We start from the raw sequence: 25,534 nt of genomic DNA on the forward strand, positions 1-25,534 counted from the left end.
CTCGATCTCCTGACCTTGTGATCCGCCCGTCTCGGCCTCCCAAAGTGCTGGGATTACAGGCTTGAGCCACCGCGCCTGGCCTGGCTTATATATTCTTTATATGAGAAAATGATTGTTCAGAATATTTGCTGGCGGGCACACTCATGCAAATTACATGACAGTTGTCATATAATGAGGCTTAGTGACAATTTAGTCATTTGCTAGAATGTAAATAATCCAGAAATAGTAGGGTCTCCTGTATATAATTCTAACTTATACAAGTATGTAATCGAAGTCCAAGTAGCTGAATTTCTAGAATTTGTGCTTTCTTTCTTTCAGCATTGCTGGCCCACCTTTAGATATTGGCATTTAAAAATGATTCTTCGAAACAGAGACAGTTACAGGGAAGAATTAATAAACACAGTTTTGATCATTGTTCCCTTTCGTTAAATCTAGGCAACAGCTTTCCTTTCACCTGAGGACCTTTTGAAGGGAGAAATAGAGGAGTCTCTGGAAAAGGTGCAGGTGGCTGTTAACATCTTAAAGACTTTCAGAAACTGCTTTTTCAACTATAGAAAAAAATTGGCAAGCTATTTTATGGGAAGTAAGCTGAGACCATGGGATTTCCAGTCTCATCTGGTGTTTTGCAGATTTGACAAGTTTCTTGATCGTTTGATAAAAATAGAGGTATTCTTTTTTTCTTTCACGTATTCATGTTGAAGGTGGGTTCAAAAAGGCGGTAGCTTTTCACATGATTCATGGAACGGTTTACTTTACATCGTAGGTGGAGGCCTCTTTTCTTAGTGATTCTCAATAAGGAGTGCAGCAGACCAATGCTATGATGATATAAGGGCAATTTTTAAATCTTTCATTTTGATTTTTTAAAAGTTCATTTTTGATTCTGTTATTACACTGAGTATAAGTGAATCTCTTTTTATATCAGTGAATGTTAGAATTTACTAATCTGGAAGAGTTGTAAATCAGGAAGCAGTAAACTAATCCTCTGTAAATAAATCCACTTTTCTTTTTATATGTTTAATCCTTAAAATTGCTATTTCATACCCTAAAACCCATTGGATAATTTATCACACTATTTTTTAGTATATGAATATATGCTCTACTATAAAAATATTACAACCACTGGTAAAAATAAAACATGGAAATATGTGCTCTATAAATTAAACACAACACACAAACTCTTACACTTGTATGGTGCCTATTGGCTTAGATTTTTTTTAAAAAAAGTTTAAATTGATGACACTGCCTTATTTTCTTTGTAAAGCTGTAAGAGTTTTGGACATTGTCGTTTATATAAGATTTGTTTTATTTCATTCAAAATTAGAGCTTTATGTCTTGAGAATTCTCATAATCACTTAAATGAATCTGAATGCCTCTTCTGTCTCTGAATGTGAAATACCTAATGAAGGGCAGCTTACATATCCCTTCCTTAACAGTTTCCTGGGCTCACTTTCAGTAAAGCAGCTGACTCACTGCAAAGTATGGGGTGATGAAAACAGGAGTTTTGGATACTACCTGGGGATCTGACTTACATTTAGGAGGATATAAAACTGGGGGAGTTATATGTCTAGCTATGGTAAATTAGAGGTTGCTTGCACTGAGAGATGTTTTTTATTTTCTTTCTTTTCTCTTCTCTTCTCTTTTCTTTTCTTTTCTTTTCTTTTCTTTTCTTTTCTTCTTTTTGTAGAGACAGGGTCTCATACTGTCGCCCAGGCTTAAGTGCAGTGGTGTGAACACAGCTCACTGCAGCCTTGACCTCCTGGTTCAAGTGATCCTCCCGCCTCAGCTTCTCAAGTAGCTAGGACTACAGGTGCATGCCACCATGCCTAGTTCACTTTTTTGTGTTTCGTAGAGACAGAGTCTTGCCTTGTTGCCCAGGTTGGCTTCAAACTCCTGGGCTCAAGCAATCCTCCTGCCTTGGCCTCCCAAAGTGCTGGGATTACAAGCGTGAGCCACTGCACCTGGACAGTGAGAGTTAATTTTTAATAAATATGAAAATGAGAGAGTAATTTTAAAAATTAGCAATGACTTTGTTAATTAAATAATTAATATTTATTTTCTGTCATGTAAGTGTCCATTGACTCATTGATTTTGAACACTTGAAAATGTTCTTGATTTGAAACTTTAAAATATTTTGCTGCTCAATGTAATGGAAAGGTCTTTACTGTGTTTTTTTACAAAGGATATATTTGTCAGCACTTTGGAATTTGAAAAGCTGGAAAGACTGGAATTCGGTGGTACCAAAGGAGCAATTTTAAATGGACAAGTTCATGAGATGAGTGAAGAATTTATGGAACTCTATAAAGTTTTCAAACAGAGCACTTATGACCCATCTGATTGCAATAACATGGTAATGTTGTACCTTTGCATTTTCATTTCATGGGATCCTATAATTTTATAGCTGAAAAGGAAGATCGGTCTCGGTAATAATAGGAGCCATCCATTCCAACATCTCTAGGACCAAAAGAGGTTAAATGACTTGCTGAAGTCTTGTAGCTACTTAGTTAGTAGATCAGGGATCAGAACTTAAGCTTTTGCGTTTTCAGTTCAGAATGATGGCTGATAAAACTGCAGACCTCAGTCTGGATTTGTATCTTGTTTGTGTATACTAAACAGAAACTTTCCACACTAACTCAGTTTGATCTGATGTCCATGTAACTCATGTGCTTTATTTTAGCCTTTTCTTGAATCACTGGATATTTTTTTTTTCACCTGAACACTTGGTTTCACCCCATTCATTACGTGTATCATTAGCATGTTGGTTGTTTCTTATAATTTTTGTTATTCTTGAGAGCTGATTATAATTTCATATTTCCAACCACAGGAAAGGGGGAAGCTTTCTGAGTTAAGCTGCTTCTGTGCTCTGTCAGTTCCAGCATGTTAGTAGCCAGGGAACTACCTGTGAGCATCCCTGCAGTTCTAGGATAAAAATAGCTTCATTTTAGTAGTTTGCCAAGAACAGTGAAGCCCAAGTCCAAAAGAATGAGGATTTAGCTCTTGTTCTTATTATTTTATATGTGAGTTTATTCACTATTGTTTATATTTGGCCAAACAATCGATTCTTTGAAATGTACGAGTGCAGTATGATAGCTTTATAAGGATGTAGTTAGCAAACTTAAGCCCTCTGAATTGTAGTCAGTTTTGGAAAGTGGAGTGAATGGTAGGACACTGCTAGAGTGGGTGACTCTTTGCTAAATCAGGGTCCTACAGTTTGTGAAAATGTATGAGGAATACAGGATCATGGTGATGAATAATTTGAGTGAGCTCATCCCCAAAGCCTTGTAAGATGCCTGGCACTTGGAAGGCTTTCAATAAATATGTACAGAATGGGATTCTTCAGAGAGCCTCTAGGTTAGCCCCGCTGAATGAGCCTAGTGGAGGAGGAGTGTGAGACTGAGCCTGCACAAGATCCTTGGGGACGTTTGAATAGCAAGAGAGTCTTGATTTTGTTACAACTGCAAACACTGGCAAGTTTTCAGAGTGCCAGAATTAGAGAATGTGGCCAGGTTTGATTGACGTCACTGCCTTGGCAATGCCGAAGGTCCTGATTTTACTCCTGTCTCTGCCTAAGGCCTGCATAGCCACAAACATGTAGGAATAGAAAAGTCATTTGCTCTTGAGGTATATACCGGCTTGGTATTTGTATTTTGGAAGCCCCTTCTATTTTGCAGAGGTGGGCAGTGTTTACCTCTGATCTTCAGTCTGGTTGGAGACATCATAACCTTCCCCTGAAGTTCCCTTCATCTTCCTGTCGGATTCTTGCCTTAGAGTGTAGAAGCTCCTTGAGTTTGGTCATTCCCTAAAATTAAAACATGCATTAACTAAAAGTTAACTTAATCGGCATACTTACGTTGAAGACGACCATTGCTTTTTTAAAAAATGTGTCTTGGCTCTCATTATTACTTTAAAATACTGCATTTATCGTATATTTTTGCTTAATAAGCTGTTCATTTTGGTGCTTTTTAGCTGAGTTCCTTGTACTTTGACTTCATGATGAAATCAGTTGGTAATTATTTCACCAAATGACTTGCAACCTAGTGTACGCATGTATTTGTATGGACATATGAATACATGACCAAACCCTGCCCTTCCCCTCCCATTGCATACAGCCCCGTGTTCCTGCTCCTGCTCCGTCCCCTCTGACTACAGACTAGTCCTTATATAACAGGGAAGTGTGTTAGGGTCAGCCATTCTGCCCTTTGGTGTATACATGGTTTAAATATGTTCCAGTAAATTAAAGAAATGATCACTGGTAATTTGCTATTTGAAATGCTGTTGTCTGTCTGGGAGACAGAGGTTGGAGTGAGCTGAGATCGCACCATTGCACTCTAGCCTGGGTGACAGAGTGAGACTCTGTCTTAAAAAAAAAGGGAGGGAGGGAGGGAGGAAAAAGCCTATTAATCAGGCTTTGAGCCTTGGTGTACCAAAAGGTTTGCTGCTGTGGTCCATTTACAGATTGTGGGGATTTTATCAGGTGTACCCACACAAATGGTTTTGGGTTTCTCAATTAGTGAATGTTGCTTTAGGTATTTTCTTTGACATCTTTTTAGGGGACTGTTTGAAATCTAGACAATTATGAGAAGAAACTTGCTTTTTTCATAATTGATGTTGAACAGTTAGTCCAGCAATATTAGACTCAGTAATTTTGCTGTCATTCTATGGTGTTTCTTGATGAAATCCCTCAGATACCTAAGCAAAGATGGTAGCTATTCTTCTTGAGGGTGATCTCTTGTCTCTACTTAGTCTCTGTTAATGAGAGCCAATTAATATTTATGGAACAAGTGCTGGGTGCTAGGCATTGTGCCAGAGTTTTCCCACATTATATACCTGCTAATTCTCACTATAACCCAGAGAGTGGTCCCCCAGGCAAATGACAATTTCACTAAATTATCGAGATTATAGTTTCCAGTTGGTGGAATGGAAGTTTGAATCCAGAACTTTCAACCACAATCCCTGCATACTTTTATTTTTCCTCACTCCCTCCCTCCCTTTTTTTTTTTTAAGACAGAGTCTAAGTCTGTCACCCAGGCTGGAGTGCAGTGGTGCGATCTCAGCTCACTCCAACCTCTGTCTCCCAGCTTCAAGTGATTCTCCTGCCTCAGCCTCCTGAATAGCTGGGATTACAGGGACGCACCACCATGCCCAGGTAATTTTTTGTACTTTTAATAGAGATGGGGTTTTGCCATGTTGGCCAGGTTGGTCTCAAACTCCTGACCTCAGATGATCCACCCGCCTTGGCCTCCCAAAGTGCTGAGATTAGAAGCAGGAGCCACTGCACCCGGGCTGGCTTTTTTTTTTTTTTTTTTTTTTTTGAGACAGTCTCACTCTGTCACCCTGGTTGGAGTGCAGTGGCATCATCTCGACTCATTACAACCTCTGCCTCCCAGGTTCAAGTGATTCTCCTGCCTCAGCCTCCTGAGTAGCTGGGATTACAGGGGTGTGCTACCACGCCCAACTAACTTTTGTATTTTTTTTTTTTTTTGGTTTTTTTTGAGACGGAGTCTGGCTCTGTCGCCCAGGCTGGAGCGCAGTGGCCGGATCTCAGCTCACTGCAAACTCTGCCTCCCAGGTTCACACCATTCTCCTGCCTCAGCCTCCCAAGTAGCTGGGACTACAGGCACCCGCCACCTCACCTGGCTAGTTTTTTGTATTTTTTAGTAGAGACAGGGTTTCACCGTGTTCGCCAGGATGGTCTCGATCTCCTGACCTCATGATCCACCCGTCTCGGCCTCCCAAAGTGCTGGGATTACAGGCTTGAGCCACCGCGCCCGGCCAACTTTTGTATTTTTAATAGAGATGGGGTTTCACCATGTTGGCCAGGCTGGTCTTAAACTCCTGGCCTCAAGTGACCCACCTGCCTCGGCCTCCAAAAGTGCTGGGATTACAGGCATGAGCCACCACACCCAACCCTTGCATTCTTTTCACTACACCACCCTGTTAATATTTATCTTGCTTGTTGTGTCATTGAAGTGAATAAGTTCATCTGGGGGAACTCACCTGAGGACCTGTGCCCTAAGATGGAGTGATCCAGGTTGCTGTGTCTGTTTTTCTGCTGATTTTCAGTGGGAAGCTTTATTCAGGTGCCTAGCTCACCATGATATCAGAATCTAAAATACATTTTTAAAGTAGTTATTTAGTTCACCTGTACTAGGTTGTATTCTAATTCCTAGAACAAGTCTGTTGTTCTGCTGTCACCCACTGAACTATTCTTTTGCTATTACTTTATGTAGTGTTTTCTCATTTTAATTATACAGATTTCATCTTTATTAGTCATACACAGCATTTCCATGTTTTGCCTGCATATTATTCAAGATGAAATGAATTATTTAGCAACTTTCCTTAGTAATTCTTTTGGAAAGGTAACATTTGTAAAAACTTGGTCCTCTTTTTCTCACCCTATAGCCTTTTCCCTAGTCCTCCTTTTGTCTTCCCCAAAGGCGTCTCTATTAAAAATTTCTTATATGATGTTCCAGAGATATTTGGTGCATGTACTGGCATATACATTGTTTTCTGCTTCTGCATTAATAGCATTTATACCTTGTTTTTATCACTATATTTTGGCAGTCGTTCTGTATCACTACAATAGCATAGCTCATCTTAAAACAACTGCACATTCCATCAGATTTGTATACTAAAGTTTGTCTTATTTATTTTAAAATGTTTAGTAGATATCATTGTTTAAAATTTTAATTAGAAACATCTGCTTCTGGAAAGAGGGAGAGGTACTTTTCCCTATTCCTCCCACTGAATGCAACTAAAACACTGGCCATTATACAATAGCATGATTCGCCTGTGACCGAGACTCCTCTAGCTCTTGTTGCTGCTGATTATCCTACCTGCTTGCAATGGAGATTAACTCTGAGGCTCCGATATGGTATTATCCCTTGAGGAGACCAAACAGCTGCTTGGCAGGAAGGTAATTACCCAAGAAGGACAGCAATTCATCTTGTATAGGATTGATACATACTCCAAGAATGTGTCTTCCTTGCCTGCCCGAAAGGCCTCAGCAAGCTTGGTGGCCACAAACAGCCCTTGAAAATGTCTATTGCAGGAAGCTCAGAAAGGAAGCACCAAGTTGGTTTAAGGGACTGTTCTTGGAGTTGTAGGGGAGAGGAGATAAAAGGAAGCCAAGATCTGAGATCCCAGAAGATATTAATACTGACTCAAGACCCTCTTGAAAGATGTAAACTCTGATGGAGGGTATGGATGATGTGTTTGATCCTTTCTGGGGCTTAAGCCAAGACCCTATCAAGTAAGTAAGTGGGAGATTGTGCTTATAAACAGCTCTTTTGAGGTAAGACAGATGTTGTTCTCCTTGCTTCTTAGAATATTTTAGGCCAAAGCATTTTGTGGGCATAAATTAGTCTAATATCAGTGTCAGTGCTCTATTTCAGCTTACTCATGAAGGCCTGGTCTTTGTGCTGTAAGCAATTAAGAAAGACAGAATTCTTAAGTGTATTTCAAGGAAATGTAAAGACAAAGTGTTCAATGCACACTTATGTATATATATTATGTTTATAACAAAAGTATAAAAACATACATGGGAAAGATTGAAACTTACTTTGAGGTAGTGGTTTTCTGGGCAGGCAGGAAGAGAAATGTGTCTATATGTGTTACTTATTTCTGAAATGAAATAACAGTATCTGAGCAAAAAAAACAAAAAAATCCACTGGCCATTATATATAAAACAGACATAAGAAGAATCTGAAAGGTGAAAATAAAAAGGCAGAGTGGCTAAGGATATTGGGACTCAAGAAACAACAACGTGATGAGTTCCCTAGATTTTCCTGTTGCCGGAAGTAATCCAGACTTGGAGCTGAAGACACTGGCAACCGGGAAATGCCAGTGGGCACAGACCAGAAAAAAAGCCCAGTAAAAGCCTGATCTCTCCCTAGCCAAAGGCTCAAGAAGGAGAGAACTTAGCACAAAAGAAGATTTGTCAAACCATAATCTCTCCACTCTAGCCAAACACCACGGAAGAAACTGTGCCCCACCCCTCCCCTTGCCAGGAAAAGGTGAGTGGGGAACCTAGACTTGCACCCTGTCTGTCTGAAAATGCTCCAACTCCCACCCTTGCTGGGGTGGTGTCAGAGATGACTACATAGGAAGCCCTGATTTTCATCCCTGCTGGCCAGGAATTAACTTCATTCTCTGTGGTGTCTGGAGACCATGTGGGAACCCTGGATTTCCTTCTTCACCCAGCCTGATGTTGGAGCAAACCTGATGGAGAGTCCAGACTATCACCCTGAGGTCAAGTGGTAACAAGGCCACCTGCACTTGTGGCATCAGTAGAGACCACAAGGGGAACTGAAAGTCCCAGCCCAGCTGTAACAAGGAGGCCTGCCCACCCTTGGGGATGAATAGATGCCAAGTGGGGAACCTGGACTTCTGTCTCTACTTTATTGTAATGAGACTGGAGCAGTATCAGAGAAAGTCAGCAAAAACAACAGGTTTAAATAAGAGTCAGAGTCTTATAACAATATGAAATTTTCAGTAGAATATCGGTTAGTATACCAAGAACCAGGAAGATCTCAACTGAGTGAAAAAAAGACAACCATTAGATGCCAATGCCAATATAATAGAGATTTTGGAATTACTTGAAAAAGATTTTAAAGTAGTGTATTAGTCCATTTTCACATTGCTACAAAGAACTACCTGAGACTGGGTAATTTATGAAGAAAAGAGGTTTAATTGACTCAAAGTTCCACAGGCTTAACAGAAAGCATGACTGGGAGGCCTCAGGAAACTTACAATCATGTTGGAAGGTGAAGGGGAAGCAAGGACCTTCTTCACATAGTGTTCAGAGAGAGAGAGAGCAAAGGGGGAAGTGCCACATACTTTTAAACCATCAAATCTCCTGAAAACTCACTGTCATGAGAACAACAGATGAAAGTTACCCTCCATGATCCAGTCACCTCCCACCAGGCCCTTCTTCCAATTTGACATGAGATTTGGGCAGGGATACAAATCCAAACCATGTCAGTCCACCCCTGGCCCCTCTCAAATCTCACGCCCTTCTCATATTGCAAAATAAAATGATCCCTTCTCAACAGTCCCCTAGTCTTATTTCAGCATCAAGACAAAAGTCCACAGTCCAGATTCTCACCTAAGGCAAAGTAAGTCCCTTCTGTCTATGAGCCTGTAAAATCAAAAACAAGTTAGTTATCCAAGATACAATGAAGGTACAGGCATTGGGTGAATGTTCCCCTTCCAAATGGGAGAAATTGGCCAAAACAAAGGGACTACAGGTCCCATGTCTTGCTGAAACCCAGCAAGACAGTCATTACGTCTTAAAGCTCCAAAATAGTCTCCTTTGACTGTATGTCTCACATCTAGGACATGCTGACGCAAGAGGTGGGCTTCCAAGACCTTAGGCAGCTCCACCCCTGTGGCTCTGCAGAGTACAGCCCCCACAACCGCTTTCATGGGCTGGTGTCAACTTTTCCAGGTGTGTGGTGTAAGCTGTCAGTGGATTTACCATTCTGGGGTCTGGAGGACAGTGACGCTCTTCTCATAGCTCCACTAGGCAGTATCCCAGTGGGGGCTCCAACCCTACGTTTCCCTTCTCCAACCCCACACTGCCCTAATAGAGGTTCTCCATGAGAGCTGTGCTCCTGCAGCTGACTTCAGCCTAGACATCCAGGTGTTTCCACACATTCTCTGAAATCTAGGTGGAGGTTCTCAAGCCTCAACTCTTGGCTTCTATGTAGCCACAGAAACACATGCCAAACACAATTGCCTACTCAACGTCTCCACTGAGATATTTCATACACATCTCAAAATCACATTCAGATCTAAACCCCTGCCTATATCTCCCCAAACCTACTCCTGCCTGTCTCTCCAACTCATTAAATGGCATATGTAATGGGCTACTTAGTGAGAAACCTTTGAGTCATCTGTGATCTTGCTCATTTTCTCACAACAAACATCCAGTTCTTTCAGATATGCCTTGAAAGTATTTCCAAGTCTTTTCTGTGACTTGGATTATTGTGCTTGCCTCCAAACTGCTCCCTCTTCCCCATCTTGACTTTGTTAGTTTATTCTCCACACAGCAGCCTGAGTGCCTTTTAGATACTAAGTCAAACCATGGCTTTTCTCTAATTACAACCCTTCAATAGCTTCTCATGATGCTAATAAAGACAATTATGCAGTTTTCAGAATACAGCAACATTTTTATAATGATTTCTGAATAATACTAGCACATCATTTATTCTGTAATACACATTTATTGAGAAACAAGTATGTCCTGGAAATTCTATTAAATATTGGTACTGTAATTGTGAAAAAATAAATAAACCTGGCAGTTACGCTCAGAGATTAAAATCCAAGGGAGAATGTAGATAGGCAGTTGTCATATGGGTGCCCAGTGCTGGGGTATGAAGAGTACAGAGTGCTCTGAGAACATTTACATAAGCCTCCTTTCTAGAGGAGGTGTAATGTAAACTGAGACCTGTAACATAAATAGAAATGAAGCAGGTGAGAAGTGGGTGAAGGAGAGAGACAAAATGTGATAAGGCTCCGTGGCTGGATCCGAGAGTGTGAAATTGGGAGAGGTGGCAGAATAGTTAGCAGTAAGTGGCATCCAGACCGCATAGGGTCTTATGTAATAGATTATGCTAAGACCTTTGGACATTACCCTGAGAAACTGACAATTCTGAATTAAGATTGTGAGTTAAAGGATTCTAAATAAGAAAGTGACATGATAAGATTTCTATTTTTAAAAAGATTATTTAGTCAGGCATTGGAGGATGAATCAGATAAGACTAGAGGCAAAGAGTAGAAAGTGGTTAACAGATATCCAGATGAGCAATAATGGTGACCCAGACCAAGGGCATCCTGGAGAGGTTGAGAATAGTAGAGAGACTCCAGAGGTAGTTAGAAGAGCATTTGATAGAGAAGTCAAGGAGGTTGCCCAAGTTTCTATTAGGGTGTATAAAAAGAACAGCTTTGTAGAGAAGATAATGAGTTCAGATTTGTACTTGAACAAATTAAGTATGAATTTTCTGTGGCACTTTCCAAGGGAGAGGGCCCATGTGCAGTTCTAAATTTGTTTTCAGGAATGAGTGAGTGAGGAGGGAGGGGGGTGAGGGAGAGATATCAGGGAGGGAGACTAGCATATTTTTCTCTCCCTGAGATATTTATTTCTAAATATTCAATTAATGTTTGGTGACCTTAAGCCATATGTTCTCTATTACTATACTAAGAAGAGGGATGTTAGGCTTGTTAAAACTTGTTGGGAATTTGTGTTTACTTTATTAGTCAACGAGCCTTGAATGAAGAGATTGCTTGGCTCTAACTCAGAAGTGGAAACTTCTTCTTGATGCTAAATATAACGTGGTGGTGTGTGACACATAGTGTCCTAGAACTTTGCTGTTACACTGCTTTTCCGTGTGTGAAATTCAGCATGAGGTGCCCTCTGTTTAGGTTGCTATAACAAAATCCACACATTCAGTGTCTGGGAAGGGCTACATCCTGATTCACAGATGGCACTTTCTAGCTGTGTCCTTACTTGGCAGGAGGATGAAGGGGTCTCTCTCAGGCCTCTTTTATATGGGCACTGATCCCATTCATGAAGATCCCACACTTATTACCTAGTCACCCTTGAAAGCACCACTTCTTGATATCATCGTATTGAGGGTTAGGATTTCAAAATAAAATTTTGCAAAGATATAAAACATTCAGACCCTAGCAGGTATATTCCTTCAAAGAAACATAGCATCTGGGATCAGAAGCCAGGTTGCCTGGCTTTAAATTCCAGCCCTGACATTTACCACTGGTGTGATTTTAGGTGAATCATTTAACTTCTCTGAGTTTGTTTTGTCACCTATAGTGCAGAAAAAAATATTACCTACATGAGATGTTGTAAGAGGTGAGTTAATCATGTGAAACATTTAGAACAGAATTACTTACATGCTAGCTGTCATGTATTCTATTACTGTTATTACTGTTAATAGATGGAGGCTCAGTTTACAGAGGTGGCAAAGGCCTTCGTTATGAGAAATCTGTTGTGTGTACTTCAGAGGCCTTTTGACTGTAAAGCACCAAAATGTTTCTGAAATCCTGGGATTTCTTTACTGGAGACTCAACTGTGATGCTATGAAGGTGATAGATATTCTTTCACCGTTTCATTCTTTCTAACTATGGGAGTGGATGGTTATGTATTAGGAGGAAACTGAAGGATGTTAACTGCATACTAATAAAAAACTGGGAAAATATAAGAGTATTTGTTTCCTCTGTATCACTAATGATGTTTTCTTACCTGTGGATTTCAGTTCACACCTGAAGAAATAGTGTTTCCATGGAGATTTTCAACTCCATGAAAAAGCAAACAAAAACCCTTCCTATTTAAACTTATAGATGGACTAAAGTTATAATGAGGATAGGTTCTTTTTTATTTTCTGAAAAACTTCACTTTTTCGTTTATAATCAAAATGAGTTGGGAGAAGGAGGAGAGACTGAGGCTTCTATATGAGCACGTGAGCCAAAGCACTGCTGTTGGGACCTGAGCCACTGAAAAGCACTGGGAAAGCATAGGGGAAAAGTACTAAGCTTTCAGTGATTCTGTAAGGTGGCACTTGCAGTCAGTCAGATATAGCTCTTTCTTGATCTTCCCTGGAATCCTGCTATGAAAAATAAATTCACTCAGAGAGCAAGAGAGAGCTAAAGTAAGGTCACGCTTGTGTGATTGCTATTTTCACTGTTGGATTCTTTCCAATACACTAATATTTCACTTTGAATTTTACAGGAATTTGAAAGTGATTATGTGGCATTTAAGTGCAAAACTCTGGAATTTGACAGAAGGCTTGGGACAATTATTTGTGAAGCTTTCTTTAACTGCAATGGCTTAGAAGCTGCATTTAAGGTTAGTTCTGAAGAAGCTATCATAAAAAATGTTTTACTAATGAGTAATATAGGCTGTTAGATGAAAGGGGTGAATTCTCATTCAGGTAGAGTATTAACTAGGTTAACTAGTCATATTCCCTTCAAATTCAGCTCACTGAATAATAAACTTTGAATAATGTAATAATGACACTTTGTACAAGATGAGTTTAGGATATTTAGTTACTGTTTTTTTCTTGCATTCACAGTGTTTTAGCTCTCATTATCTTCACAGAAAGTTTGGCCTGGCCAGTGAAATACTGATTCAAAATTAAGTCACAGTAAAAAGTGAAAAATACCTTAATTCGGGAATTTCTATTATTTGCCATTGTTTAGATATGTTAGGTTCATCTGCCTATTTTATTTTTCTGATTGAAACAAATAGCAATTTACATACTGTGTTTACCCAGGCACAAGATATCATTGATGATCAGACACACCATTATTTTGTGTAACAATTAAAAAATGCTGCCAAATAATTATAATTTCATTGATTGCATAATGTATTTCAATTGCAGAGATTTTGAAACATAAAAGTATGCTTGTCACAGAATTGGTGAAATACAGTTAAGAGTTACATAAAAGAAAAGCATCTCAATAGTGTCCACATATGAAAAGCTTATAATATGGGGAATAGGAACACCATGTAAAACTTGCTTGACAAAAAAAATTACAAATCAAGTGTAAATTAATAATCAGATAACATCCCAAAAGAGGGATGGAGGGTTCAATATCAGAAGAAAAGGAGCTAAGAAATCATAGGTATAATTCATTGAGAATGGCAGTATCGAACAATATAGCAGACACAGAGTTTTTAAAGATATTGTTTGATTTTGACCTGTAAATGAATTGGCTAGTCAGTGGTGAAGCCATCAGTGTTCTCTGGCCCCAGTTGAGCATTTTAACATAAAGAATTCATGAGGATCTAGATAGGAAGAATCAATGTTGTGAAAATGGCCATACTGCCCAAAGTAATTTATAGATTCAATATTATCCCCATCAAGCTACCATTGATTTTCTTCACAGAATTAGAAAAATCTACTTTAAATTTCATATGGAACCAAGAAAGAGCACGTTATAGCCAAGACAATCCTAAGCAAAAAGAACAAAGCTGGAGGTATCATGCTACCTGAGTTCAAACTGTACTACAAGGCTACAGTAACCAAAACAGTATGGTACTGGTACCAAACCAGGTATGTAGACCAATGGAACAGATATAATGCCACACATCTACAACCATCAGATCTTGGACAAACCTGACAAAAACCAGCAATGGGGAAAGGATTCTCTATTTAATACGTGGTGTTGGGAAGACTGGCTAGCCATATGCAGAAAATTGAAGCTGGACATCTTCCTTACATCTTATAGAAAAATTAAGATGGATTAAAGACTTAAATCTAAGGGATAGGATGATGACCTAAAACCATAAAACCTCTAGAAGAAAACCTAGGCAGTACCATTCAGGACATAGGCATGAGCAAAGACTTCATGACTAAAACACCAAAGCAATTGCAACGAAAGCCAAAATTGACAAATGGGATCTAATTAGACTAACATGCATCTGCACAGCAAAAGAAACTACCATCAGAGTGAGCAGGCAACCTACAGAATGGGAGAAAATTTTTGCAATCCATCTGACAAAGGTCTAATATCCAGAATCTACAAGGAACTGAAACAAATTTACAAGAAAACAAAATACCCCATCAGAAAGTAGGTGAAGGATATGAACAGACACTTCTCAAAAGGAGACATTTATGTGGCCAAGAAACATGAAAAAAACCTCATCATCACTGGTCATTAGAGAAATGGAAATCAAAACCACAATGAGATACCACCTCACGCCAGTTAGAATGGTGATCATTAAAAAGTCAGGAAACAACAGATGCTAGAGAGGATGTGGAGAAATAGGAATGCTTTTACACTGTTGATGGGAGTGCAAATTAGTTCAACCATTGTGGAAGACAGTGTGGTGATTCCTCAAGGATCTGGAACCAGAAATACCATTTGACCCAGCAATCCCATTACTGGGTATATACACAAAGGATTATAAATAATTCTATAAAGACACATGCACAAGTATGTTTATTGCAGCACGGTTCACAATAGCAAAGACTTGGAACCATCCCAAATGCCCATCAATGATAGACTGGATAAAGAAAATGTGGCACATATACACATAAACACCATGGAATGCTATGCAGCCATAAAAAAGGATGAGTTCATGTCCTTTGCAGGGACATGGATGAAACTGGAAACCATCATTCTCAGCAAACTAAAACAGGAACAGAAAACCAAACACCACATGTTCTCACTCATAAGTGGGAGTTAAACGATGAGAACACATGCACACAGGAAGGGGAACATCACACACTGGGGCCTGTCAGGGAGTGGGGGGCTAGGGGAGAGATAGCATGAGAAATACCTAATGTAGATGATGGGTTGATGAATGCAGCAAACCACCATGGCACATGTATGCCTATGTAACAAACCTGCACATTGTGCACATGTATCCTAGAACTTAAAGTATTGAAAAAAGACAGAATTCATGAGCATCAAATAGTTCTTTGTTTTATAAGAACTCTTCAGTGAAACTCAGGTGCCGTCAGCTGCAATATACAGCCTGTTGTTATAAAATGACCTGTAATCTAATATCTCATGTCTAACATCTATAATAGTCATATATAATTATTATATTTAATACTGCCACTATTTTTTGTCTAGATATGCATACTTGTTCCTCTTTGACAAAAATGACATATTTTCATCCTCTACTGTAATCTTCACTTAACAAAGAGTCGTACAATTTTTTCTTGCCTTTATAACAATTCAACTATTATTTTTTTTAAATGTCTGTGTGATAGTCTATCATATTCTTTGCTACTGGAACTAGTTTTCTTTCATGATTTTATAAATAACCAAAAAAAGAATGTAGAATGAAATCTCAATTACAGAGGCTCCTGCCATTTTCAGTTCAAGTCTCTCTTTCTCACAACCATTAATATGAATTCTGTTATAGTACCTGCCAGTTAATTTTTTTCTAAACAATTTAATCTCTTAGGTAAAAGGTTTTTTTCTTTAACTTTTCCCATATTTGACCTGTTTACTGAACAAATATGAGATTCTACTGTCATAAGCTTGGCGGAGGTGTGGCATCAGCTTACAGCTTCTGTGTAGATTGCCTTCCATGGTGACTTGTACAAAGTGACATTTAATAACTACTTGAGGCAAGGTGGACTGACTGCAATTGCTTTGGTGTTTTAGTCATGAAGTCTTTGCTCATGCCTATGTCCTGAATGGTACTGCCTAGGTTTTCTTCTAGAGGTTTTATGGTTTTAGGTCATCATCCTATCCCTTAGATTTAAGTCTTTAATCCATCTTAATTTTTCTATAAGATGTAAGGAAGAGGTCCAGCTTCAATTTTCTGCATATGGCTAGCCAGTTTTCCCAACACCACGTATTAAATAGAGAATCCTTTCCCCATTGCTGGTTTTTGTCAGGTTTGTCCAAGATCTGATGGTTGTAGATGTGTGGCATTATATCTGTTCCATTGGTCTACATACCTGGTTTGGTACCAGTACCATACTGTTTTGGTTACTACTTTTTGGCTTTACAGCCTCGCCTCAGAATATTTTCTCTTGAAAACTTGGAGTTAAGGACCACTAAGCTGGTAGGCAAGATGTGATGTAGCTAGGAAACTTCTACTATTCTTTCCATTGTGGTCAATATGATAAAGTGTTTTAAAAAATAATGTTGTGAAATAAATATACTTATAAATTCTTGTTGGAGTATACTTTTTTGTTAAATATATGAGACAATGTTTACTTTAGAAATTTTGTTTGAAACCCAAACTCAACAAAACAATGACTGTGGGAAGAAAGTTTATCAGTTACATTTTGCTAGGTAGCAGCTGAGTAGTAGATTTAAAAATATTTAGCAGTTTCTACTGCGGTTATAACTGATGTTACCAGAAAAAGTCAGAATGTGTTTGTCTAAATTGACCCCTAAGGTATAGTTATAGTTACATTTTAATTTCTATAATTTTTTCATGGTAATTTTATTTTCATGGAATGTAGTTTATGGAAATATTTGCAAATTTTTATTATAAAGCTGTTTTTTAAGTGAAACACGTTTTAAGGAACACCTATTATTTCCTTAAAAAGAACAAAGCCCCCTCCTTTGCCATATTGCTAAACAAGGCATGACCTTGGATACAGTTTATCTGCCACTGTAAATATACTTAGTTGTTTTGATATGTCTTCTTTCAAAGAAAATATCTATATGACAGGCTTAGTAACTAACGTATTATGAAGCCCACACAGAATGATCAGCTGACAAAATGATATAACTTTCAATGGCATATTAGCGGATGAGAAGCTACACAGTGAACACAAACCCAGATGCTACACTGCCTGGTTTCAAATCCCAGCTCCGCCACTAGCTGTTATGAAGTTGGGAAAATCATTCTCTCCCTGTAACTCAGTTTCCTCACCTGGAGTGTGTAATAACAGCACTTTTAAGGCCCTTGACATATAGTTCCTGGGACATAGCACTATAGAAACATTGGTTATATACAAATAAAATTTGTTTTATACAAATTTATATACAAATAAATGTCATTTTGCTTGCAAGGAAAGAGCTATTTTATGCTAGCACACAAAAGAATCCACACTGGGTAGTAAACAAGAGACTAATCGGAATCCAAAATCAGACTCACTGGATAACTAAGCTTTGTGAACACTGACAGTGAAGGTAAGTTTGAAATCTAGGGGGCTCCATTGACTGAACAAGAGGAGCTTGTGAGACTTCACTCCTGCTTTGCTGGTGATATGATCCTGTTCAGTCTATGTGTCTGCTTTCTGCTGTCCCCCCATCAGTTGGCTTCCTCTGCTTGCTAGTAGTTTCTGCTCACTGGAATTTTTAGCCAGCATGGATTCAGCCAGGCCCTGACTCTGAGAAAGAATCTGCTTAGCTCAAGGCATTGATTTGAGCCAGGACATTCATGTCAAAGGAGTCGTCCACCTGTGAAGTGGTTGTCCTTGTAGCAGTCACCACTGTAGCCCCAGGACACTATTGGGGGTGGCTGGGTCATGTGGATGTACCAGGCGCCATAGGCATGCATCCATGGTGACTGGCACATCTGGTATAATTATTCATGCTGTGACCTAGAGGGCCTCAATATGGATATAGGGATATTTATATCTAAAGAATACATATGTAGGAGGGAAGAACAATAACAAGCACATGAATCTTGTTTCTGTTCTTGTGTCGGCAAAGCGTCTTCTGAAACGTTACCTGCCACCCAACAGGAAATAATATTAGCTGTGAGCAGAAATTGCAGACAGACAATGGTTCCTTTCTGCTGAGAAAGGAAAATTATTTTACATCTAGAATTGGTCTATTGGATGTACAGAAATTTCAGGGAGATGCAAAAAATACATTTTATATTTTGAAGCATCACAGGATGCTTTTAAGATTCTAAACTTCAGTCTTGTAAGAGATTTGAAGGGGGACATTGTGAGCTGGGTATTTGTGTTAAAAACTCATAGTGCTTAACGTTGCCTTAACTTTGATTTTTATAGCTTCTGACCGTATTTGGAAATTTTCTAGAGAAGCCAGTTGTCATGGAAATTTTCAGCCTACATTACAGCACACTAGTGCATATGTTTAATACAGAGCTGGATGTGTGTAAGCAATTGTATAATGAACACATGAAACAGGTAAGTGGTGGATAAGGTTGGACACATTCACAGCATCATTTTTGCAGATAATGACCATAAACTAGAACTCTATGTGATTATATCTAAAGACTAGATATATGCACTACCTTTTTGTGCTTTTATTTAACTGATTTCCTCCTGGAGATGGTAAACTTGCTTTAGGACTATAACTCTTTTAGTAATCAAGTGATTAAACACATATGTTTTATACTACTGTAAAAATACCAAAATGAACAATTGCTTACAAGGTTGGGAACCATTCTGACTAAATGTTCCCTTTCTTCCTCTTCACCAAAATATCAACTTGCAGATTGAACGTGGACATGTAGCTCTTAACAAGAACATGCCATTTACCTCAGGAAATATCAGATGGGCCCAACAGGTCCTCCAACGACTTCAAATGTTTTGGTCAAACTTTGCATCTCTCCGTTATCTGTAAGTAGTTAAGCTTAGGTCATGGCAAATTATTCTAATGGTATGGGTGACATTTTATATAAGAGAGTGTGCTGCTCATATTAGCACTTAGGAAGCCATTGCCCTGTTCACTTCTCTCACTGGTTGGGTTTGTGGAGAGGGATTCATTCCCATGGTTTTGGAATATTTATAATGGGACTCTTAGAATTTCATATGCTTACATGTTTTCTGGACCTTTTTTCTTTTCACTTGTCCTTTCCACCCACCATGTTTGGAGTTTCTTGCTGTTATTATTTTTCCTTTTTCCAATAAGTAACACTGCTTTTATTATGCAGTCTTTGTGCCTTTTTCTTCTCTTCGTAGGAGCCAGTAGCTTGTTGCTATCAACATTTAGTAACATCCTGAGTTTCATTCATCTTATAACTTTATCTTTTAAAGCAAAAGCAATTCATAGGCATAATTTGGTCTTGACTGTTTCTCTTCCTGGTTGTTTATAGTGCATTATCATATTTTATGTATTTTATATTGTATATTGTATCACTATACAATTATTAAGCTGAAATCTATCTAATATATGTATAAACCAGTAGAAAAACGTTATTCCTACAGATTTTTGGGCAATCCTGATAATGCCTTAGTTTATCAAAAGTATGTTGAAATGACCACTTTGCTTGATAAATTTGAAAATCATATCTATAATGAATGGAAAAGTAATGTGGATGAAATCTGTGAATTCAATTTGAATCAACCCTTGGTTAAATTCAGTGCCATAAATGGTCTTCTCCGTGTCAATTTTGACCCAAAGGTAGGGATTTCATTTTTTAAGATGATTTATAAGTGCCATTTTTATTATAAGCATGTTTCTGGTATTTCCAGTCATTTGTAATTTACATTTGGGAAAATGTCAGAGTTGCGAGGACTACAACTGTAAACAATTTCTTGTAGGTCTTTGTTGTAGAGATTTCTCAAATTCTACTCATTACTCTATTAATCTGTATTGTAATTATTTCTTTACCACCCTACCCTCACTAGATAATGAGCCACTGAGAGCATCCATTTCATTGCGTCTTTATGCTCTGTGTTTCTAGTTTAGTGTCTGGTGCTTGGTTACACTTAGTAAATGTTAGCTCAACTGAATTGAATCATTTGTCTTTACCAGATAGTTTCTGACTTAAATATATTCATAACATACACCAGTGTTTTCATTAAAATTTCATCATATAAGTTAAGATTTGGGGAACCAACAGAATACACGGAATGAAAGACGTGTCACGTTTTTGATGAGCACTGGTAAATTTTAACTTATCGTCATTTCTTTCAAAGGGACAGTAAGCTTGTATATGGTAATTAAATTGATGGTAATTTTAAAAAACATAAAACAATATAAAAATATTAAAAGATAATATCCAGGATGAATATTTTATTTATTAAACAGGTCTTTTGTTACTGCATGGTAAATCATGTAACAAAGGAAATTTCATATATTTTCTCAATTCATTTTCTCATAATTTCATTACATGTTATGTAACAATGGGACTTTGTTACCATTTATATATGTGTATGTGTATATAATTATATGTGCAAATATTTAAATACCAGATGTACATGTACATATGTATATGCATTGTATATATTTAAACAAACGATCTCCAAGTCTGGCAGCTTGCTAGATATGAGATACAAAATAAGCTTTCTTTTCTGTTTACCACCATGGATATGCTTTAGGATAAGGGGCAAGCTTATAAGAATATCTGTTTGTAATTTCCATGACAAAACACAAAATGCCTTAAACATCTGGCTGGATTTTTAGGGAATGAAGATTATACATTCACTCTTAGTGATTACCTGGAGTCTCTCATGACAGTCCATATGCATGCCTAGGAAGTGGGAAAGTTAGCCTCACTGAGTTGGATAAGCATACTCTGTACCCGAATTCTGATCTGTTTCCCTAAAACATATACAGAGAATAATTGACTTTATTTTGCTAGTAAAACTCAGCACACATACCTAAATATATGACACAGTAAACTGAGGATTCCTTCTACTTTCTGATTTCATAAAACCAATTTATAGAAACTAATTTCTTGAGGTGTTTTAGGGATAATTCATATACCTTTACTATATTATGGAATGTATGATTTTTGTTTTTAAAAAGTATATGAAACAATAGCCCATTTACCTTGTCGATTAGGAAATATAGTAATCCTTGGATAACATCCTAAGTGTTTCAAGTTAAACTTGAGTTAAAATAGAGTGACATTATGAAAATATGCAATATTTTTAATAATTGTTGTTTTAATAGCTAGTGGCTATATTGAGAGAAGTGAAATATCTTCTGATGTTGAAGAAACAAGACATACCAGATTCAGCTTTAGCCATCTTCAGAAAAAGGAACACTATTTTAAAGGTTTGTGTTTTTTGTTAAAAAAAAGATACTGGGGCCTATTATGAATATAAATATTTTGAATTGTAATTATTATATAGACCTATATGACATTTTTACACCTTTAAGACAGAGAAAATAGCTAACATATTTGGCACTTTTTGTTTTGTTGTTTTCTTTGCTCAGTACATTGGAAATCTTGACCTTCTTGTACAAGGGTATAATAAGCTCAAACGGACTCTCCTGGAAGTTGAATACCCTCTGATTGAAGATGAGCTGAGGGCTATTGACGAGCAGCTGACAGCAGCCACAATGTGGCTGACATGGCAGGATGACTGCTGGGGCTACATCGAGAGGGTGAGGGCGGCCACGTCCGAGTTGGAGCACAGAGTTGAGCGCACACAGAGCAACATGAAGGTGATCCAGCAGACCATGAGGGCCTGGGCCGGGTGCGTGCTACCTCCGAGGAGAGAGCACAGACGAGAGGTGGCCTTCACCTTGGAGGACAAGGGTGATTTGTTTACAAAAAAATACAAGTTAATTCAAGAAGATGGCTGCAAGATCCACAACTTGGTCGAGGTAACGGCTTTTAAGCTTTCAAGATTTATAGATCTTTTCATTGAGTTCAGAAAAGAGCAAAAATACTTAACCTAATAATGTGGGACTCTTTTATCAAGCCTGAAAGAACTTTATGAATAGTTTTATTAGGCATTTGAAGTAGGGGAATTTGTGTTACTTGCCTACAATTTCTGTAGCCCTCACTACTCTCATTTCTGAGGGAAGAGATCAGAATGTGAGATGTGTTGATGAAACAGAAAGGCTAGTGATAGAATCTTTACCTTGTCACAGTTGCATCCTCTTTTGGATGCTCCTAATAGCTACCACTGTTTGTTGACTGCCTCGTATGTGCCAAACAAACACCTTGCTTAGGTCATCTCAAGGAACCCTCTCAACCATCTCCTAAGGATGACAACAATAATTACTCCCCTTTTAACAAAGATTTGAGTTCCTAAAACAGTAACAGGCACTAATCTAGGGTTATGAATTCAAGGAAAAACAAAAAAAAAAACCAAACAAGCACAAAAGTCAGAAGGCAGGAAAATAAAAGCAAACAAAAAAGCCCCCCCACCCCAGCCAAAATCCTTTATTTCATGGAGCTTACACTCTAGTCAGAGAAAGTTAGCAAGAGAAATGAACAAATAGATAATATGTCAGTTGTGATAGGAGTAATGATGAAAAATAGAGCAGAGCAGGTGGAATAGGGAGTCGCTTGGGGGTAGGGTGGTTGGGCAGGCCTCTTTCCTAAGATAGTATTTTTGCAGAGAACTGACAGGGAACAAAGCATACAGATATGAGGAGAAGGACATTCTGGAGAGCAAAAGTGTAGACACTTCAAGGCGGGAGCAGCCTGTCCTGTCCCAGGATCTGTCAGCAAACTGGGAGCAGAATTTGCAAGGGGAGTGGTAGTGGAGGATGAGGTAGAAGAGACTAATGGCACATTGCATGGGGTTAGCAGGCTGTTACGAGGACTTTGGATTTTACTGTAAGGGGAAAAAGAGCAGCCAGAGACTTTCTGCTCAAAGGCTTTCCCTGTGGAGGGTAAGCCACAGGGGAGCAAAGAAGTGGTTGGCAGGGAGACTCTTCAGAGCCTACGCTAATAATCCAGGTGAGAAATGATGCTGCCTTGGGTCACGGTGCTAGTGATCAAGGCAGTTCATATCCTGCATATATTTTGAAGGCAGGGCCAGTAGAATTTGCTTTGAGGAATCAGAGGAGAGAGAAGGATGATTTCAAGGTTTTTGGTCTGAGTGATTGGACTGGACTGGAGTTGCCCTTTAATATGAGGGCAGATATGAGGAAGACTGTGGTGAGCAGATTTTGTAGGGGAAAAAAAAAGGTTTGCTTTTGGACAAGTTAGTTAGAGATGCTTGTCCTGAGGGACAATTTTGAGTAGACTAGAATTGCACATGTGTCTTGTGTTCAGGACAAAATCCAGGTAAGTAGCAGAGAATTGAGATTCATGCACATATATATGGTATTTAGAGGCATATAGTTAAGAATATGTAGGAATTATAGATAGAAAAGAAGCCCAAAAACTAGCCTCAAAGTCCTCACTAGGTCAGGGAGAAGAGGAAAATCCTGCACGGGATGCTGAAAAAGCGAGACTGATGCCCTGGAAACCAATAGAGAAGGAATTTCAAGGAGGAGGAAGAGCTCAACTCTGTCCCATCCTGATGTAGGACCCGAGAATAAAGACGGAGGCTAACCCTCAGATCTGGCAACATGGAAGTCATTGGGATGAGAAGAGGCAATTTCATATGGTGGCGGAGTGGAAGCCTGATGGGAGTGGGCTGATGAGAGAATGGGGGAATGTGAGTGGAGGCAGCCAAGGAAATCGTGAGGAGCTCTGCTGTGGGGCAAACCAACAACTGGGCAGTACCTGGGGTCTGTGTATCAGGGTAGGGAGGGTTTTCTTTTTAACAGTGGTTGATGTTTCAGGATGTTTGTATGTTAACTGCAGTAGTCTAGGAAGGAGAAAAAATTGTTGGAAGAAAGCCATTGAGGGAATGGGATTCAATAAATACCTGTAGAAGGTGTCTTAAGATAGAAGCATGAAGCATTCATCTGTAGTACAGGAGGGAGGGAAGGCAAAGGTAGCAATGTGGTGCTCACAGATGTGCAGTGCTGATGATGGGAACATGGGGAGTTGATTTCTTGTCGTTCCTATTTCTTAAGGAAAAAAGGGATGGGAATGAAAGAGCGTATTTCATGTTTCCTCTGAGCATCCTTGTTATGTGGAGTCTTCTCTATAGATAGGCACGGTCCTTAAACCATGTGTACTCTCCTTTGGGCAAGGGAGACAGACCTCCCCCGCCGCCCACAAACACACAAAATCTCTCTGGCTCTCACACACACTCTTTTTCTCTGTATGTCACACACTCTCACACACACTCACACACACTCTTCCTCTCTCACATCACAAACACACACACTTTCTCCCTCATGCACTCTCTCTCACACACACACATATACTCTGAAGCTGTCATGAAGTAGCACAGTGTAGGGTAGGGAAAGTGTCCTTGGTAAAGGCTGGAAACCAGAGTCTTCCAGAGACTGGGCCTGAATTTTCTCATGTGTAAAATGAAGGTCCTTGTCTCTAGGCTAATTCTCAGCAGAACAAGAAATAGATTATGGTTTTCCTGCTGGGAATTGTATGCAACCCATTATCTATCTTGTCTCTGCAGTCCATCATCATTCACTTATTTGAGAAATATTTATTGTGAGCCTTGCGTGTACCCACCACCTTTCTAGGTTTTTGAAATATGAAAGAGAGCAGAGCAGACAAAGATCCTTGCTCTCATGGCACTTGAATCTAGTGAGGGGAGAGAGATAATAAGCAGTGACATAGTAAGTCGTGGTGTGTTAGAACTGGTACATGCTGCAGAAAAAAGATCAAGTTGGAGCAGGGTAAGGGAATTCTGGAGGGTGGGGTCGAAGATGCAGTTTTAAGTAGGATGATCAGTGTAGGCCTCAACCAGAAGGTGAAATATGAACACAGACTTGATAAAGGTGATAGAGTCAGCCAAGCAGACCTTTGGTGAAGAGTGTTCCAGGCGGAGGAGATAGCTGTTGGGCAGGGGTTCCCTGGGCATGCTCGAGGAAGAGCAGGGAAGTGTGGGGGGGCGAGTAGAGGGAGATGAGTGGAGAGTTGCTGAGGTGAGGTCAGATGCTAAGCTGCGTGGGAAGGGACTGGCAGCTCAGGGGAGGCTTCATAGGCCTTTGTGCAGACTCTGGCTTTGGCTCACTCAGGTATGTGAAAGACACTGCAGAATTTTGAGGAGTGGAGTAAATACAATCTGACTTTCATTCTAAAAGGATTTCTGGCTGTTGTGTTGAGACCCTCTGTAGGGAGGCAAGGGAAGAGGCAGGGTGACCTGGTAGGTTGCAGTACTTACTAGTAATCTAGGGGTTCAGTATGTTCACGCTGCTATAGCAAAATACTGTAAACTGGGTAACTTAAAAACAACAGAAATGGTTTTCTTATAGTTCTGGAGGTCCAGGTGCCAGCATGATCAGTTTCTGGCAAGGCCCCTCTTCTAGGTTGCAGACTGCCAACTTTTCTTTTTTATTTATTTATTTATTT

At 39.1% G+C, this 25,534-nt stretch overlaps 1 protein-coding gene across 1 annotated transcript in view; it reads left to right on the forward strand.

Annotated features, from left to right (window-relative positions):
• The window catches only part of DNAH11 (dynein, axonemal, heavy chain 11), a 384,221-nt gene that overhangs the window by 28,303 nt on the left and 330,384 nt on the right, over window positions 1-25,534 (forward strand). The window contains exons 7-14 of the mRNA XM_011944208.1: window positions 436-666; window positions 2,180-2,347; window positions 12,743-12,859; window positions 18,456-18,593; window positions 18,904-19,028; window positions 19,617-19,812; window positions 21,310-21,414; window positions 21,577-21,969. Coding sequence (XP_011799598.1) covers window positions 436-666; window positions 2,180-2,347; window positions 12,743-12,859; window positions 18,456-18,593; window positions 18,904-19,028; window positions 19,617-19,812; window positions 21,310-21,414; window positions 21,577-21,969 — 1,473 coding nt within the window. The remainder of the gene's footprint in view (window positions 1-435; window positions 667-2,179; window positions 2,348-12,742; window positions 12,860-18,455; window positions 18,594-18,903; window positions 19,029-19,616; window positions 19,813-21,309; window positions 21,415-21,576; window positions 21,970-25,534) is intronic.

The sequence above is a fragment of the Colobus angolensis genome, unplaced genomic scaffold (genome assembly GCF_000951035.1).
Source record: "Colobus angolensis palliatus isolate OR3802 unplaced genomic scaffold, Cang.pa_1.0 Scaffold229, whole genome shotgun sequence".
Classification (NCBI taxonomy): domain Eukaryota; kingdom Metazoa; phylum Chordata; class Mammalia; order Primates; family Cercopithecidae; genus Colobus; species Colobus angolensis.